The following is a 20432-nucleotide window of genomic DNA, read 5'->3' as shown; positions in this document are numbered from 1 at the left end:
CCCCGGGACTCCGCTAGGGGCCTTAGTGGGCACCTGAGGAGCTCCCCGAAACATCCATGCATTTTGTGCTGGAACTGCATTGTGCCTGGAACACCGCGCATGGATGTTTCAAAAGTGTATATTTACTATTGTGGTTTGTGCTGCTGCCCGTAGCACAAGCCACATTAGGAAAAATACACTTTCCGGCTGCCGTGAATGCGATGGCATTCTTATCAGGGAAATAGAACCTCCAAATCCTTTTCGGGAAGTCCATTTCTGAAACAATGCCAGTCGGACGCTTGTCCGACCGGCATAGTAATGATTCCCTTTCTATCTACCAAATGTTAATGAAGATTTGTATTGTTTGCCACTAATTAATTTCCTAACTAATATTGTTAAAAACCAAACAAACTTTCATACCACCATAAATTGTTACAATCTCTGCATACTCTTAGTTCTACTTCATTTTATCAACCATTCAACTCAAATTTCTGTATTTTTTATTGCATATTTATTGCTATTACTCAGTCTTCAGTAATGACTTTGTCATTACCCCTTTCCTTCATTTCCCATACAAATTACAAAAACAGCTTTGTTTTTTTTGACATAGTACAATAATCTCGTTGTTTAAATCAATGCATTTATTGTTATCGTAATCCACTTTTATGATTGATTATTTTAATAAAGCTGATTACACTCATAAAGTAAAGTATCATGTATCCGACTTTTACAGTGTTTATGCACATTGCTAAGTAATTTAGTCTACAGACAAAAGAGTAGTAATTACGTATCATAAATGTCAAACATTTTTGAAAGTGGAAAGCTGTAGCTGATATATTGGGTAGTCACATAGCATATGAATATTAGGCTCCAAGGTTTAAACAAAGGGCTTGCATCTTTGAACAAGGGGTAATTACTAGTGTTAGGCGTGAATGTCTGACATAATATCGACAGACAGAATATCGAACTACAAAATATCGGAATCCTATCTTCATAAAGGTAAGTACAAAAATATCGGAAAAAAATATCGTAGTACAAAAATATTGGAATTAATAAAGTATTAATAATAATGTAAAAATAATTTTAAAATACATATAATTTAACAAATATTAAATAAAAATATTAAAACAAAATTAAAACTAATACATATACATTTAAAATAAATAAAACACTTAATAATTTAATGTAATTTTTTTTTTTTTAATGTTATTTAATTGATTTAATGTAATATTTTTTTGTTTTTACCCTGTACGCCTGTACCCCAAAAACCCAAAACTGACCCTGAACCCTAAAAATATCCCTGTACCCCAAAAACTGAAAACTAAGCCTGAACCCTAAAAATACCCCTTTACCCATGAACTGAAAACTGACCCTTATCCCTAAAAATACCCCTTTACCCAAAAACTGAAAACTGACCCTGAACCCTAAAAATACCCCTTTACCCAAAAACTGAAAACTGACCCTGAACCCTAAAAATACCCCTTTACCCAAGAACTGAAAACTGACCCTGAACCCTAAACATACCCCTTTACCCAAAAACTGAAAACTGACCCTGAACCCTAAAAATACCCCTTTACCCAAAAACTGAAAACTGACCCAGAACCCAAAAAATACCCCTTTACCCAAGAACTGAAAACTGACCCTGAACCCTAAAAATACCCCTTTACCCAAAAACTGAAAACTGACCCTGAACCCTAAAAATACTCCTTTACCCAAAATAATTAATATTATTTAATTACCAATTAATTATTAATTAACAATAACAATAAAGTAAATATATTAGCACATTAGCTGTAATTAATTTAATTTAATAATTAATATTATTTTTTCAATTAATTAATTAAGAATAACAAAAAATTATATATAAAAAAAATTACTATAATTAATGTAATTAACTAATTAATATTAATTAATTACCAACTAATTAATAATTAAAAATATGTACAAAATTATATTAATTAATTAACTAATTAATATAAATTAATTACCAATTAATTATTAATTAAAATATGTACAAACATATATTAATTAATTAATTATTATTAAATTACTTCCCACCCTATTCCCCTATAAACCCATAACCCGCTACAGAACATATTTATCAATTAATCAATTAATTAAAATTAATAAAAAATTATTTCTCAATTAATTAATTAATAATTCCTACTAATTAATAATTAATTTAACATAATTAAATTACTTCCCACCCTATTCCCCTATAAACCCACAACCCGCTACAGTAGAAAAAGACAATATTTAATTAAATTACATTAAAAATAAATAATAAAACACAATAAATACAATATAATATACACTAAATTTATTTAAAAATTGATATTAGTAACATCGAAGTTATTTATTTCGATATTATTGACATCGATATTTAAAACTTCGATATTACTGATATCATACTAATATCGATATTAAGACTGTCGATATTACTTACCTTCGATATTTTGTCCCATCGATATTTAAACTTCGATATTATTGTATATCGATATTTAAAACTCGATATTTTGTCTGTGTACCGTTAGGCGTGGTCTTATCCTTCCTTATGGCTAAACTGACCATTCGATGATTCTGGCACTGATCTGTAAATTGCAGTCAGGTGATTTAATTTTAGAGCTGAAAGAGGCAATCCAAGTCAAAACTAACCATGGGCATAGTGAGCGTAGCGGGGCTACGCTGAGGTCCACAGAGTTGCAAACAAACTCTGTGGAATTCCGCTGCGCCACCTGCCTCCGTACAGGTAAGTGGTTTTAATTTACTTTTAGAAAATGTGGAAGCACTTGTTAATAAATGGCTAGGGGGAGGGCTAGCCAACTCCACTCCGCTGCTGAGTGTACAGAGATGTTCCTTCTCCCCGTTCAAATCGAAGGAGGCAAACCTCTGCACACTCAGGTGGCGGAGCGGAGGTCTCTGCCCAGGCTTACCCAAAGAAGCTTAGCCTTCATTTGAAAAAAGGGCTGTTGTATGTATTGTTTGGGCAGATTTTTCTAAAGTGCTCCATAGAGGAAAGCTCTTTTTCTCAGGTTTGCTTGCTGCACTCACACAGTGCAATGTAGAGCCGTTTTTGTTTCCAGTTAGGCTGTCTCATTTCCCCAAAATTGGTTGGCAGATATGTTAACATTCGAGGATTGTAAGTCTGTGGCCAGGGACAGAGTTATACCAGCAGTAGTACCATGTGTTCCAGCTTGAATGCCCACCCGAAATGCTCACTGCAATGTGGAATCATCTTAAGGAAATCCAGAAAAAAACATTTTAACGTCGTCGACAGTGTAATAAAAATGTGCCAACTATTTAGTAAGAGCCAAGAAGATCTGTCTAAACATGTAACAGTGGGTATCTGTTAGACTCTAGAAGGAATTTGGACACCAGGATCATGGGATGTTGTGTTAAGGCTTAATATGATCACAGAATTACAGGCTTAGGTACACCGCTATGCACAGAACAGAAAGAGAATGCCAAGATGTGACACATACACCTAAGTCACACCTAATGAAACCCCTGCAGCCTAATCCACATTAACACCATGCCCAGAATATGGCACATAGGTGTATCCAAAATTTAATGATGGTTTCAGAGGAGCACGGTTTTTCACAGGTGGAATAAAGGGAACCATGAAGCCATCTGGTTCTTGCTCCTTTGGGCACTCCTTCTCTGGGTAATCACCAGGCGTGGCGTTGTTATTTTGGATCCATTTTTCAAAAATCCTGAAAGACAAGAATGTGTACATCACATCAAGACTTAAAACGATATGTAACAATAGTTTTGGTTGCCTGTATTTCATAAATTTCATAGCCTTTGAGTGAGGTAAGATCAGTTGCCTGCATTAATTGACCAAATAAGTACATGAGAATAATCACAATTTTCTGCACACATCAATTTCGGGTGTGTTACCGTCACTTCCCAAGACTTCTCTGTAAACTCATTTACTCCTGCCCTTAACAGTTATACATCTCTAGCTGTTTGTTGGGTAGAAATGGGTAAATGAGAAATGTTTGATGACTCACCGGTAACATAATGCATCAAACAAGTGTAACAAAATTACCCATAAATTCATAAGTGGATAAAGAAATGCACCATCAACAACAGGACACAAAGGAAAGGCAAAGAAGTTGATACCCAGTGGTCACTCAAACAGTTACCCATATCGCCTGGAAAATTGAATGGAGACAAATATTATCACTTTGCAGAACACCTTAAGCATGGTTGTGCATCTACACACACATACATGCACACACATGGTGCAGCCCAAAGTGACCTTCTGTGGCGGAGAAAAATGTAAGCATCTCATACATTATTACTTTGTTATACTTTGTTATAGACCACTCTATGAGTCTGACAGGTGTACTGACAAATAGTCCCCATGATCATTGGGCCACACGAATCAAGTTGTTCCTCATGGTGAGACCTTAAAATCTGAGTTTGCCTGTGTCCCTGCCTAGAAGGGACTTGTTATGATCAGGCAGGACAGTTGCTATTGAAAGTGGACCAAGGATGATTTTCATATGGTTAGCATGTGTCTAGATTTGCATAGTGTGCACAATCTATATACTGGAATGCAGCCTCCAGGGATAATAGTTGTTACTCATAAACTGATCTTTATAGACCATGGTTCTACCATTGTTTTCCTAAACGTGTGTTGTCAAGCTGCTAGCTTTCCCTTTGAAGCGTTCACAGATGGTCCTATGTATACAAATGGGAATAAAATATTAAGCAACCCCACTTCCTCCATCTAGTCCTCTGTTAAACGTTGTGAGAGTACAGAAGCGAGAATGACTTTTTATGCAGGGAAGAGGGGACGATGCTAGCAGCTAAGCTTTAGATACTAATTGGATGTAAGAGTTTTTCACGGATTTGATTACGAAGAAGCTAACAGACCACTGCCCAATTAATCCAAATTAATGTAGAATTGAACTTCTGCAAGCTGCATTGATTCCTCTTATTCCAAGAGAACGTTTTCATTTTACCAACAACATGTCAAAACTAATCAACTCAATAGAAGAACTAAAGACTATAAACACCTCTGACTTGTTATCAATTGAATTCCATCCAGCAATAAATTCACAAGGGAACGCGAAAACAAGGGCAACGTGGAAAACCAGGGAGTTAGCTAAATCGATTATGAAGCACGCACCTAGTTTCTCCCAGTGGGGAATTCAGCTTGAACCAGAAATAAAACCAGCCTACCCTACACCACTACTGGAAGACTGGAAGGAAAAACGACCTCTACCTGCTACATCAGTACTCAAAGGAGCACAAAGCTACTCCCCAGAACGGGAAAAACATCTGAGGAAACCGCAAAGTCCAACGTTCCAACAAACAGCTCCCTTTAAAGAAACAATAACTCGGACAATAACCGGAAGGGACACAAACTGACAACCCGAGTCAGGTTTAGCCACTAAATCCGCAGGTCCCTATAAAAACAAAGACAAACTCAAAATTTGTAGTTGGAACATAAACGGCCTAGCCGACAAATTGGAGGACCCCGAAACATTGAACTACCTACAATCGTTTGATCTGATTCTCCTCCAGGAAAAATGGGAGCCCAGCGAAATAACTCTGCAAGGATATATACATTCACCCTAAGAACAAGCAATCTGGGTCAAATGAATTAGTGCAAGAACTAACAAGACTCATAGAGGATGAAGAAACGGATAACATACTAGTGGGAGGCGATTTCAACCTCCAGTTATTCGGCGAACTGACAACCAACGAGATGACGCAGGAAATGGACACAGTATGAAAATTCCACCTCAAAAAATCCCCTACAAATACAAACACAGCAACATTGCCTCCAAGCTCTTTAAAGCTCTAGAAAAATTGAACCTGCACGTTCTCAACGGACGATTTAAAGAGGATATTCCCCAAGTACCAACATTCTACTCGTCAACTGCCTCATCCTATTTAGACTTTATTCTAGTTACACTCCCGTTGTATGACAAAGTATAAGAATTTAAGATAGGAGACAGAGCCCAGAGCGACCACCTGCCGCTAGAAGCCAACTTAGCACTAATCTGTAAGAACGAATCAACCGAAATCAGAAGCATGTGTACAGAACATACTACTAACTACAAGCGAATACGATGCAAGATCTCGGATATAGAAACTCTTACAATCAGTGCAAAAACAACAATACAGGAAATATCTAATACAACCGACAACCCCATCATTCAATGGGAAAAGTTTACAATGGCACTAGGAGAAAAGCATGCCACAAGGAAGAAAAATCAAAAAGGGAATACGACTTGGCTTATGCTTGGCAAAGTACCAACAGCAGAAACAAAAAATATCAAGCTCGAAATAAAAAAAGACCCTCAAACAGCTCCCGCAAGATCCAAACAATCCGGACACTCAACTACAGTTGTCAGAGACCTCGCCCACCCCACGTGTGTGGCCAGTTCTGTCCCTTCATCGCAAGCTCTCTGTGATTCTATTGCCGAGGCCTTTGAGGAGAAAATCCGCAGAATCCTGGAGGGTCTGCAGGATCCAGTTGATTCTTCCACTGGTTTGGGAGCTCCGGAGGCGATGGCCAGTCGACCCCTGCAGGGGGTTTCTCACCTCTGTTTGGAAGCTCCGGCCTCACCTGCCAGTCGACCCCGACCAGAGGATCAGGCGCTCAACTTGGGAGCTCCGGTGATTGAGGCCAGTCGACCCCAGCTGAGTAGCTTTCCCCTCTCCCCTGTGAACCAGGTCCTCAGTCTGGAAGCTCCGGTAAGCGAGACCAGTCGACCCCAGCTGAGTAGCTCTTCCCCGCCCTCCCTGGTCCGGGCCCTCAGTCTGGGAGCTCCGGCGACTGAGGCCAGTCGACCCCAGCTGAGTAGTTCTTCTCTGCCGTCCTTGGACCAGGCTTTTAGCTTGGGAGCTCCGGCAATGGAGGCCAGTCGACCCCATCTGAGTAGCTTCTCCTCGCCCCTTTCGGACCAGGCCCTCAGTCTGGGAGCTCCGGCAAGTGAGGCCAGTCGACCCCAGCTGAGTAGCTCTCCTCTACCTTCCTTGGTCCGGGCCCTCAGTCTGGGAGCTCCGGCGTCTGAGGCCAGTCGACCCCAGCTGAGCAGCCTTTCCTTGCCCTCCTTGGACCAGGCTTCCAGTTTGGGAGCTCCGGCGATTGAGGCCAGTCGACCCCAACTGAGCAGTTTTCCTCTGCCTTCCTTGGAAGAGTTTGGCAGCCTAGCCCTTACGATCTCATCTGGCTCGCCTCTTGACCCTCTTCCGCCAAAACTCTGGAGGTTGTTTCAGGAGGAACTTTTCCAGCCTCTACATTCCATCTGCTGTCAGTCGTTTGAAACAGGGATTGTACCGGGTTGTTGTAAGAAGGCAGTGGTATCCCCGCTTCTAAAAAAACCTACGCTTGACCCTGCCTGTCTTTCCAATTACCGGCCAATTTCCCTGCTTCCTTTTCCAGTTAAAATCATGGAAAAGTTGGTCACCCGCACTCTATCCGGCTTCTTAGAAGGGAACACCTGGCTGGATGAGACGCAATTTGGCTTCCGCCGAGCTCATGGGACGGAATCCGCGTTAGTGACCGTGTTAGACAATCTGCGGGCGCGAGTCGACAGTGGTCAGGCGGCCTTTCTGGTGCTGCTCGACATGTCGGCCGCGTTCGACACGGTCAGCCATCCGACCTTGATAGCGAGGCTGGAAGAGTGTGGGGTCAAAGACAAGGCGAGGGACTGGTTAATTTCCTATCTGGATAATCGTCAACAACGGGTGTCGCTCCCTCCCTTCAGTTCAGAGGAGCGGAGAGTGGGACAAGGAGTACCTCAGGGCTCAGCCATCAGCCCTATACTCTTTAATATCTACCTCCGCCCTCTAGTCCAGCTTATTAAATCGTTTGGGATCTCTGCATTTAATTATGCAGAAGATGATACCCAGCTGGTCTTTTCACTGGAGGGACAGGATGCGGTCCCACTGGAGACTTTTCATCGGTGCATGCAGGCCACAGCGGACTGGCTCCGCTTGAACTCGTTACAGTTCAATGGTACTAAAACTGAGGTGCTGCACTGCTCCAGCGACCGAATCCCCAGGGACCTCCCAAATGATTTTTGGCCCCCGTCCTTTTCAGAGACAGTGTCAGCCACACACTCGGCGCGTAATCTGGGGGTCATCTTTGGGCCTAACTTGCAGCTGGATTTGCACGTAAACAAGACCACCTCAACGTGCATGATGCTCATCCGTATGCTGCGCAAGGTCCTACCTCTCCTCCCTGAGCAAGCCTGATCCGAAGTAGTGCGGAGTACCATCCTAAGTCGACTCGACTACTGCAACGCACTACTATTGGATGCCCCTGCAACACTACTGGGCAAGCTTCAAAGGGTACAAAATCTGGCGGCCAAACTCGCCCTCTCCCGCCCCTACTACAGCTCATCTACAGCAGCGCTTCAGGAACTCCACTGGCTGCCGGTCCACCTTCGCGTTCGCTACAAAGCAGCGTGTATCGTGTTTAGAGCTATTCATGGCTTGGGACCAATCCCGTTGCGGAAAATGTTTGCTTGGTATCTCCCATCTCGAGCCTTACGCTCCTCGTCATCCAAGCTGTTAGTAGTCCCGCGCTTCCAGAGAGTGAGGATGGGTGGCCGATCGTTCAGAGTAGCGGCGGCCAAACTCTGGAACTCCTTGCCATTATCCCTTAGGAGTCTTGAGGCTCTTTCAGCCTTTAGAAAGGCGTTGAAAACCTACCTCTTCCCGAGGATAGGCTAGCTGCTGAAGTTGCTGGTTCAGGGTTCAAAGCGCCAGGATGCCCTTGGTGGTGACAGGCTGCGCTCTATAAGTATACCACAATACCACAATACAATACAGTTACGTAGCTTAAAGGCGTTGCTACAAAAGAAAACTTGGCAAAGGAAACGGGAACTGAACGAAGAACTATGGGCAAAAATTCTACATAACTCGAAACAGAAAAATAGCTCTAGCTTTTGGAAGATGATCCAAAGGCTCCAACAGCCAGACCACAGAGGTATCTCTTCTGAAATACCGGAATTAGACTGGGCCAACTATTTAACAACTCATTTTAATACAATTGACCTCGTAACGAAGAAAGCCGGAGGGACAAACTTGGAAGAGGGAGCTTACCAGCAACTGGGAAAAAATTACACACCCGCTAAAAAAGCAAATCAAGCGCTAAACAAGAAAATAACTGGGCCCCGTATTCTAGCAGAAACGAAGCTAACCCCAAGATAGTCGTCCCTAGCAAAATAGAACCCGGAGTATCGGCTCAGGAAACAACAGACACAATCGTTAAACAAATCTCAAAGGGAAAACTAGAGGGGGCGCCAGGACCAAACGGGATCCCTCCGATATTATATAAACAGGATCCAGCCTTTTGGTGCACCATATGGATCCCAACATTTTACGAAGTAAGGGATTCAGGAAAAATACCAGCATCTTGGAGCGGTTCGATAATAAGCCCAATCTACAAAAAAGGCGCAAGGAACGACCCAAGCAGCTATCGGCTGATTGCCCTGATAGACGTAGAGGCGAAGTACTACGCAAGCCTCATTTTGAAGGATCTAACAGCATGGGCAACAAAAAGGAACATCATCCCAGCAACTCAGACTGGCTTTCGGACGGGCCAGGGAACCCTAACCAACATCATGGCACTAACTCTACTGTCCGACGCAGCAAAAATGTCAAAAAGCTCTCTGTTCACGTGTTTCATCGATTACAGCGCCGCATTCGACCATGTAGACCGACACAAAGTATGGCGGAAGCTGAGCTCATGGGGAATCCCCGGCCCCCTACTACAGCAGTTGGAAATGTTGCATACGGATACATGGGTCCAAATAAAACTGGTATCCGGCACACATCTATCGAGGAAAATAAAGACCAGTAAAGGCCTAAAACAGGGCTGCGTCTTAGTGCCAACATTGTTCAACCTCTTCCTCGCGGATCTTCCCGAAGAGTTAGAAACAGTAACATCCCACGCACCTCGGCTAGGAAACATCACACTCTCAAATTTGTTGTACGCAGACGATCTGGTCCTCGTCAGCCGGTCTTCTATTGGCCTCCAAAACCTTCTAGACAAAACCAGGACATTTTCCAAAGCAAATTCCTTAACAATTAACCTGGACAAAACCAAAGTCATGCCAATGAACTACAGCAAAAAACAGAAGCCTGCATGGTACCTGGATAAACAAAGACTAGAACTGGTAGCCTCATATAAATATCTAGGAGTCATAATAGAGGGCAATGGCTCCTTCAAACAACAACTAGAGGCCACCCGCAGAAAGGGCATGACCTTTCAACTATCAATAAGGCCCCTGCAGAAAGTCCTCCCGGACAGGACATTGGCACCACTTCTACAGGTAATAAAAGCTCGCCTACTGCCAATGCTCTCCTACGGCAGCGAATCAATGCGGGGCAATGATGCAAGCACCCTGAACAATACTATCAGCCATGCATACAGGGCAATCTTCCATCTCCCTAAAAACTCCTCGCCCGCTCAAATGCGTCTTGAATTTGGACTATTGGAAAAATCTGTGGAGAGGAAAGGTCAATACATAAAAAGCTGGCGCAAAATCAAAGACTCGGCGCAAGGATCGTTAAACGCTAATTTATGGACTGAGCTTCACCACAAAGAAGTCTCACCAGCAAGGGCCTAACTAACAAACTCTTTGGAGACCCTAGCACTAAATATGCTTTGGGATACAAGAACGGATTCTGGGACCTTTAAGAAAGCGGTGACAAAGGTCATTAAACTGGTCTCCTCACTCGAGGATAGAGCCACCCTGACCAGGAGAGCGCACGGATGGGTAGTGCTTGAAGGGTATGGAGCCATAAAGCCACAAGAATATCTATCAAGGGGCCTCACACAAAAAACAAAAAACAAGTTCCTAAACTTGAGCTTAGGCAACATACCCATAGCACGTCACCTGGAACCTTGGAAAAGGCCTGATCCGTTAAACACATGTCGCCTTTGTCAATCCGCGAAGGAGGATCTTATACATATTACTTGTATCTGTAAAGCTCTTGTGGAAGTAAGGCGGACCATGCTCCGGCCCCTATGGAACCAGAAGGGTGTAAGATCATGCAGGCAAGCAGTGATGCTTTGCTTTAACCCCAATGAGATTCAGTTGAACTGTAGAACAGTTAAATACTTTGAAATAGTGGCCAAAAAACTACATGAAATAATACAAGGACGCGAAAAACAAACTGCACCAGGAGAATACTAGCCTTCCTAAACGGCCCTCACAAAAACTTTTAAGACTGCTGAGCGAAAACTAAACACACCAGGGGAACAGAGATCCCTGCAACAGCCTTATAACTACAATAACTACAAATAACAATAGCCGTGACCAACAGGAAGTCCCCTAAATGATTATAGACTCCTTGAGATTTTACTAATGTGCAATATCTTTTTGTCTGGAAAAGTTTTATACAGTCAAAAGACTTTTTATCTTTGTGTAATATTGTGAGTTTTTATTAACTGTGCAATAAACAAATTCAAATTCAACAACATGTCCAGTCCTGCCTTCTATTTTCCTTGCTTGTGAAATTGATATTACTGAACAACACCCTTTATTGCTTGTGGAGCCCTTCAAGGGTATAGGAACATGAAAGTCAACATGTTTGTCAATTAGAAGCTCCTTGTAACGTTTCTCATATTAGGTCCCCCATCACCCCTTTGAGAAGTCACAATCAGGTCTGTGGCTGCAGCATTTAGGCATAGGGCTCATTATGCAGCTGTAGAACAGGCCAGGCTCTCTGTGGTAGACCAGATCAAGTGACACCTAATCCTTCATTGAAGGACCCCAAGTTCAATGAGCAGGAGCCAACAGAGGAAGGTGTAAGATTATCACAGGTAGCGGTTATAGTCAATGGGAAAAAACGTTGTCTATTGCAGAGGGAAACATCCGTGTGAATTCTTTCCCCGTGTTCATTTAGAGAACAGCAAACTGGTAGGTGGCACATTGTGGAGCATACAATCATTATCTAAGCCAAAACAGACGTGAGAAATTATAACTAGTGCTAAAACTAAAATTAGCAATAGTAACAATAACTGCTACTACCATTACACCAACCAAGTAGTGGGGTGGAAGTCTCATAGTGTGATAGGAAAACGAGTCAGGGGGGTCCTAAATAAGAAAAGCTGGAGCAATCACGGGCACAGGAGTGTATTTAGGGACCAGTAAAGGGGAAGGCAGAGGCAGGGACAAAGGGGGTTTCAGAATCCGAAGTAGTCACATAACACCCTCTGAGAACTTACTTTTTGGAATATAAATTGAATGCCGAAAATAGATATTCTGTACTGTTTTTCCAGGCCAAATTAGAATTAATATAATATCAGGTAGCTTTGCTCAGCTGTAAGCCAGTGCTTTTTACTCAGATATATGAATGTTTGTATGGTATTCCTACCGCGCAAACCAAGTCAAAAGAAAGTGGAGCACTTCACAGGGTCAAAGACGAGCATAAAGTAAATGAGCTTTGGGAAATGTAGTTGGACAGAGAATGTAGTGTTCTTTAAAGAGATGAGTCATCAACTCCTTCCTAAATTGGAGCAGCTTTGGTGGGGGTCCTGATCAATACTAGGATCTTGTTCCATATCCTACGTGCAGGCAGGGGCGTAGCTTAGTCAATAACATTGGGGGGGGGGGGGGGGGGGGTTGCGAGTATGCGATGTACCAACACGCAATGCAGTTTACCCAACTAAAAAGGACCTGTGCTGGAATGGGGCATGGACTGGAGCGAGTGTAGTTAGAGAAATGACCCCCTAAGCAACAACGAGCAAAAAAGCCCAGTTAAAAATAAACAAGTGCTAGATCATACAATAAGCCAGCACATGACATTGTGTAATGTTTACAAAGTGGCTCAATGCAATCTCACCTTCATGTGGCATACAATAGTATGAAAGGCAATGCTTGTGTACTATGTTGAGTGCTTGGCTTGAGTCATTTAACGGTGCATTTTTTTTCAATTGGGTTCTTTAAAGTAGGTCTAGCATAAAAATGGCCCAGTGCAAGGTCACAGTCAAACCACTGTTCGGGACATATATGGGATTCAGAGGTGGACTGACTCAAACTGAAAGAAGCAAATGAATAGCACCTACTTCTCACTCCTTTACCCTACCACCACAGCCTCCTCTAGAGAAGAGAACTAGGCCTTCAGCTCTATCTGCTTTTAACAACAGCTGTATTTGCAGAGATGACAGTGTCCTGTTCTCCTGCCAGAACTATTTATGGCAAACAACATCCAAGATCACAGTTTGGTGATGGTCCGTCAGTCATCATAGGGATATAGTAAAATAGTGGATGATAGTAGGTTATGGGGGATGCTGCTGTCCATTCCAAAACAGTAAGGTAGAGCAGGGAGTACAGGGGGAGCTACTCTAATAGCAGGCCAGGCTAAGGGGGCAAAGAAGGAGCAGCAAGAACAGATTAGTACCAACACAAGCCCAGCAGCAGTCAAGGCCAGGGGTGAGGCGAGCTTGGGGAGACTAGGCTGATTAGCAGGAGCAAACTAGGATAGGTGGTCTGGAAAAGCTTTCAGAGGCTAAATGAGAATTAACAGTTATCAATTCTGCTTCTTGAAAACCGAGATATAGAGAGAGAGAAGAAGCTGTTAAATACCTAGCCACATGTAATAACACAAGGCATCCAAAACTCTCGAGATCATATAGAAAGGTTTAATACCACTGCAATGTGCAAAAAAGTCATAGGCTCTTAAAGGTTTCTTGCAAAACTTTCCAGTACTTTCAAGGAGTACAGCCCTGTCCAGATTCACTTGTTTGGTATTAAAATGGTGCAATTTTCAGCAGAGTCTAAAACGTAATAGGTGATAGAGAGAGTGCATAAAATGCAATGTCAGGTGGTATATCATTTACCTTAGCATCTAGCTACATGTATACAATTTGCGTTCTTTCCTTCCCTTTCCAATTTAATTCTCAATCATATGATGTAAATAAGAATCTTCTTGAAAGGGATATGGGTGCAAAAAAGAGATGCACAGTGTTCCAATTTCCAGCAGTAATATGGAGCAGGCATAACCAGGAGAATGGCTACATTAATCTTACATGTTATCAATTCGAACAGCACTGATGCAATAATTTTGTCCCCAAATATCAGCTTTTCAATTTATGAACATTCACATCTTTTTCTATCGCAAGCAATATTTTCATTTTTGGCAAAATAAACTCAAATAGCTTCTCATTTTTAACAAAATGTTCTCATTTTAATTTAAAAAATGAATTGTCCTAAAATGTCAGCTTTTTATCTTTTGTAACTACATGTTTGTGGCTCAACATCAACAGAAAGTTCATCTCTCCATTACCAGGTAGGGAGCAGGCCACCAGTCCAAACTCTGGAGGAAACCCCCAACTGCAGTTTGTCTTTTTTTAATAATACATTTGTTTGAACATTTTGGCCTAAATAGTGTATTGAAGAGCAGGGAAGATTGGCTGTGCTCTTTGGGGAAATTCTTGCAGGAAATTGGGTTACTGGTCGAGGGGGGTGAAACTCTACTCAAGCAGCAACCACAGTTTTTCTCAGGGTGAAAAACAAGCAAACTCCAAATTAACCTGTGCTCCACCCTCTGGGCGTAGCGCAAAAGCACTCAGGCTTAACTTGGAGGCAATGTGTAAATTATTTATGCAGTACTTCAAACAGTAATAAAGTGAAAGCATAACACAAGAAAGATTCCACACCATTTTAAAAAAACGTGTACTAGTTAATAAATTATTTGAGACCAATCAGTAGAACCATAGGTATGCAGTTTTACAGTTTTAGGTAAAAATAGCACCAAAAGGCACAAAGTGCTACTCTTGGCCTTCTGGTCGTGCAAGAACAAGTGAAAGTCAGAAGTTCAGGCCGACCATGATGAAGCATGGGCAAGATACAGGGACCAGGTTAGTCCCACTGAAAGAGTTAGCTTCAAAAGTCTAGAATGAAGATCCAGTTTGCAGTGGAGGGGGCAGCAAGGGGCCGGAATTGCATCGCAGATGGTCACTGCTGTAGTGCGAAGGGTAGGTTAGGCATTGTGAACTATCATCGCTGTAACATGAACATCCTGTTTAGACGCTGCAAATAGTCATTGCTGGAGGTACGTGTTGGCAATCACCGTGGGCAGTCCTCCTTTTCTTTGAATAGGAGTTCCACTGGTGCCACACCAAGGGTCCAGTATATGAGGGGCACCTCAGATACTGGACCAGTATCTGAGGGGCACCTCAGATACTGGACCCTCAAGTATCTGATCCAATCCAGCAGAGGCCATCAGGGCTCAGGTTGGTCCAGTTGCAGGTACATGTAGCAGGTCAGCTGGGCAGATACAGGGAGGCCTATTGAGTGTATTATGTCTCTGTAGCTCAGAACAGGAGGTCAGTCAGCTGACCCTTTGAGTCACTTCAACCTGGGATAAAGGGTGCAGGTCCAGTCTTCCTTCATAAGCAGAGCAGGCCTCAAGCAACAGTGCATGAGAGTGCCCTTCTTCTGTAGTATTTACAGGTACAGAAGAGTTGGGTCCAATATTTATTCCTGGTACCAGCTTTGAATTAAGATAGGTCTCTAGATGCTTCCACCCCCAGAGGTGCTTGGAACTTTCTGCTTCCTATTCCTGTCTCAGCTTCTATGTGGACACAAAAGACGAGTGTCAAATCCTTTGTGATTGTGATGAGGCAGAAGCTTTGTGATATGCAAGTGTTGTAGCTGACAGCTCTGCCCCCTATCAACTCAGAGATGGTCCATTCTGCCAACACCTATTCCCCTATGTCTCACTGTCTCGGAGCAATACAAAAAGTCTGATTGCCAGCTACACTTATACATGTAACCAAAATATGGACTGCAGGCAGGACAAGGAAATGCCAACTTTTTAAAAGTGGCATTTTTAGGATTGTGACTTAATCAACTTTAGGATTAAAGAGAGTTTTTTTTAATTACACTTCTTTAGACACTAAACTTGGCATTCATATCTGCTCCCAATTTAAAGTTAACACTCAACCCAATGCCAGTCTGTGGAAGAGGCAGGCCTCACAGTACTGAATAATGAATTTCATGCATTTTACCAACCAGGACATGTAAAACTTAAATGTATATGTTCAACCTTTTAAATACACTGCACCTTGCCCTTCGGGCTGTGTGAGCATACCATAGGGGTAATATAGGTATATTGAAAAAGGAGGGTTGGGCCTGGCAAGAGGTTTATCTTGTGAGGTCAAAATGGCAGTTTAAACCCATACAAACAGACTGCAATGGAAGTCCTGGGACCTGTTTAAAGGGTGGATTAAGTGGGTGGCACAATCAGTGCTACTGGCACACTAGCAGCATTTAATGTACAGGTTCTGGGTACAAGTAGTACCACTTTACTAGGGACTTCCAAGTAAACCTAATGTTCAAATTGGGTGTAATTGAGCATTTGGATAGCCCTTGGGCTATTCATATAGTCCTTGTGCCAAACCCTCACATCCAGGATGGAAAGAGAGAAATTAGGTTTTGTACAGACTACAGATGCCTCAATGCAGTCACTAGGGCTGATGCCCTTCAAATTTCAAAGGCAGGTGAGCTTATTAATATTCTGGTCTCAGCCAAGTCTCAGTACATGATTATTAACTAGTATCACGGCGCTTAGGCCCATCGATAACCGCTGTAATTCACTTAGCGAGAACATACTCCAATAATTCCCTTGTATGACTGACGCTCACCCCCCCCCCCCACCCCCCTGGGATAAGGCACGCCACACAGTGCCTGGAGACTATCACCTCTCACGCTACTCGACACAGCATTTCATACCGAAATAGGAGAGGAAATCACAGACTTTTTTCAGAGAAACAAGGGGTCCGTGGACAGCGTTGAAGTGGTCTGAGAGACCTTTAAAGCCCCAATCCGCTGAATTTGCATCTAAAAAAATTCTGGAATCCTACGTGATATCCAAAGAATACTGAAGAAGCTAGAGGCAGAGCTCAAGCGACTGGAGACTTTGCTCTCTATAGGTCCAGATGGGAAGACCCAACGTGAGTTTCGTGTGAAACTTTTGGACTACATGGACACTGCTGATTGCGTGACTAAATTTAGAGTTAAATACTGGGTGGCTCGTAAATACGGAGGGGGTGAATGCCCCAGCAGGGCACTAGCAGATACTATAAGGAAATCTTGCTTCTCTAACTATGACTTAGAAAGTGTGAGCCCTGAGGGAGTACGGTACAGAAATACTACAGAAATTTTAGATATATTCACCGCCCACTATTATGGGCTGTAGTGTATACCTCCGGCAGGCGAGATCCTCACGAATTGGATGCCTACCTGGAGGATGTGGCCTTAGGACGGCTAGGCGACTCGCAGAGAGAATTCTTATGTGCCCCCTTTGAACTTGATGAGATATGGGAAGCCATTATGCATTTGAAGTCCAGCAAAGCCCCTGGCCTAAACGGGCTCCCTATCGACTTCTACAAAGCATACATTGATCAGTTAACCCCCATCCTTAGAGTGGTGTATCACGATGCCCTCGAGTATGGAACGCTCCCAGCCTTCCATGAGAGAGGCACTTAATTCCTCCCTACAAAAACCTGGGAACCCAGTGAATCAATGAGATTCCTATAGACCATTGTCCCTCATCAACAACGATGCTAAAATTCTCGCTAAGGCACTAGCAAATCGGTTGAACTTATTGATGGAGAAACTTGTCCTTCACGATCAGCCTGGGTTTATCCTAGGGCGTGCGACCACACACAACCTGCTTACCTTCTTTTCCCTATTACATAATGTAGATCCCAACCTCGCGTTGGTGGCGGTCTTCTTAGATGCCACTAAAGCATGTGATTCCATTGAGTGGAACTATTTACTGGGTGTACTACATCGAATGGGCTTTCCTCCACTGTTTCTCTCTTGGATAGGCTTATTTTACCGACTCCCAACAGCTAGAGTCCTAATTAATGGGCGGATGTCTCTGGCTTTCCCATTCACTAGGGGCACTATGCAGGTTTGCCTACTTTCCCCCCTGTTTTTGCCCTTGGCAGCCAGGCTGTGGCAGCATCACCAGGATAAACTGTTGCGCTGTCATTTGCGCCAGAAACTTATATCACTCTACGCAGATGACATTACCCTTTACATTACAGCCCACAGCAAAACCTTAACCCGCTGCTGCGAGAATTCATCATCTTTGGGAAGTTATCAGGGATTCACATAAATTGGGGGAAGTAACAAATATTTCCTATTACCACTGCGGCCATACAATTTCCCCCAGACTTGAGGTATTTGGGTATACGTGTATCCAGGGATAGGCAGGAGCTACTGCACCTCAACTCCGGCAAAGCGCTAGACCACATCACAAACTGTGTTATGCAATGGACCACACTTCCACTTTCTATGGCAGGGCGCTCCTCATTAATTAAAATGGTCGTTCTCCCACAGCTGATGTATTTGTTCCTGAATGTCCCATATCACCCTGGTGGGCACTTCTTCAAAGCACTAAAATCAGAGATGATCAGATTAATATGGGGGGGAAGTCACAACTGCAGTGGACTATACTTACCATACCATACTCTGCAGGCGTCTTTGATGTCCCTAGCTTTGAACTATACTACACGTGCGTTCAGGCGCACTACGCTTTCTACTGGTTCCACCCACCCAATTATATGCCTCAGGTAGCAGCGGAGCAGCGGCTGGCTGACCCAGTCCCCTTAGAGGGCGTGATATGCGCCACTCCTTGGCCTCGGGTAGGGAACCTACATCAATAATGTGTACGGTTGATGCCTGGAGGAGCATTCTGACCCGGTTAAAAGCTCTAATGCTTTATTCACCACTACTTCCATTACTGTATCACCCCCAGATGCAAATACTCCAGGAGACAGAGTTTCGTAAGCTCATGGAACAGACAAAAATCACAACCTGGGGAGACTTATACCATAGTGGGACGTTCTGTTCTCTAGAGCAAATATTCATTGAGATTATTTAACTCCACTAGACGTATTCCTCTATGTCAGGCTCCGACAGGGACTGTGACACAATACCCAAGCATTCCCACTGGAGCCACCTACATTAGCCCCCCTGCATTTGATATTACAATCTACCTCTCCAGGGCATGCTGTCTCTCTACCCTATCACACAGTACACGCTCAACAGGAAACAATCCCTTACCCTGCCTGCACACATTGGGAACTAGAACCAGGCCATGAGCTCTCAGACAAACAGTGTACATATTGCTGTCTACAGACAGAACACATTTCAGTGAGTAGCAGACTCAGAATTACGCACTTCAATTTTTTACATTGCTTACACTATACCCAGCCAAAATGTACAAATATAAGCTGAAAGACTCTGACAGATTCAATAGATGTGTTGCAGAAGGTGCTGACTTTCTCCACTTAGCTTGGGGATGCCTGAGTACATATGCCTATTAGGGTCAGATCTTTGACGCTCTGGAGCAGATGACATCAGTAACCTTGGACCGCACACCTTAAGAGGCCATATTGGGCCACACTGAATTAATGGACAAGCCATATTTGTGCTAACTTGCCATAGCTTTCTTAATGGCCAAATGCCACATAGCGTGCAGATGGGGCAGAGGGAGGGTGCCGAAATTCAAGAATTGGCTCACTGACTTAATATACTGTCTGGAACAGCTGAATAACTATGCAGGGTTGCTCCCTCTGGCTTCACGGCCTAAATATATTTGAGACCCTTTGAAATGCTACCTTATGAAACATCCACCAGCTGCTCATGCCACAAATGATGAAATGTAACCCATATGGGTGTATTACTCTAAGGTGATCGCAAGATGATTGTGCTGTGTACCCTAAGCCACTAGTCGATCTTCCCCATACTGTCATACTAACTGCACTGGGCATTGTTGGTGTTCCGGTAGTCAATAATGTTATATATTGCAAAAGCCAAACGTGAATATTGATTGACTAGTACCATCACACAATGAACTCTCCGCCGAACTGTTGAGCCTATGCTCTAAGGATCAAGGGTAACGTATGGACTCTGTGGACTATATTCTGTGTTATAGATGGCTTCTGCCTGAAATGTATACGATACGTAAACTGGTGCATTTGTGTCTGTGAAATGACAGATTGTTTTTGTTTATGTATTTTCCTCTCAAAAAAAGTCAAATACAATTTAAAAGAAAAAGTATCTCAGTACATTTGGCCCGACTGCTGGCTATTGGCAAATCAGACTCTCTGAGGGTGCCAAGCCAAAAACTGGATTTTTAACCCCTAGTGGGAATTATCAATGTAATGTTATGCCTTTTGTCTTGAAGAATGCACTTGTCACATTTCAGAGGCTGGTGAACAAAGTCTTAACAGCTTTGGAAGCATTTAGTGCAGCATATCTAAATGATATTGATGTCTTTATCTATACCTGGGAAGATCACCTGGTCTACCTCAGAAATGTACTGCAGTAGGCAGGCCTCACTATCAAGGCCACAAAGTGCCAGATAGGGCAGAGTAAGTTTGTGTACTTGGGCCACCTTGTAGGTAGGTGCCAAGTTCAACCATTGGAGTGAAAATCCAGACCATAATGGAC

At 43.1% G+C, this 20432-nt stretch overlaps 1 protein-coding gene across 1 annotated transcript in view; it reads right to left on the bottom strand.

Annotated features, from left to right (window-relative positions):
- Positions 1 to 467: 467 nt before the first annotated feature.
- Positions 468 to 20432, bottom strand: part of LOC147679698 (tyrosinase-like) — a 204714-nt gene continuing 184749 nt past the window's right edge. Inside the window, exons 4-5 of the mRNA XM_086943276.1 lie at positions 2508 to 3692; positions 468 to 895 (exon numbers count right to left, since the gene is read on the bottom strand). Coding sequence (XP_086799402.1) covers positions 3494 to 3692 — 199 coding nt within the window. The 3' untranslated portion in view covers positions 468 to 895; positions 2508 to 3493. The remainder of the gene's footprint in view (positions 896 to 2507; positions 3693 to 20432) is intronic.

The sequence above is a fragment of the Lissotriton vulgaris genome, chromosome 11 (assembly GCF_964263255.1).
Source record: "Lissotriton vulgaris chromosome 11, aLisVul1.2, whole genome shotgun sequence".
NCBI lineage: Eukaryota > Metazoa > Chordata > Amphibia > Caudata > Salamandridae > Lissotriton > Lissotriton vulgaris.
This window is presented reverse-complemented; position numbering and strand designations above follow the sequence as displayed.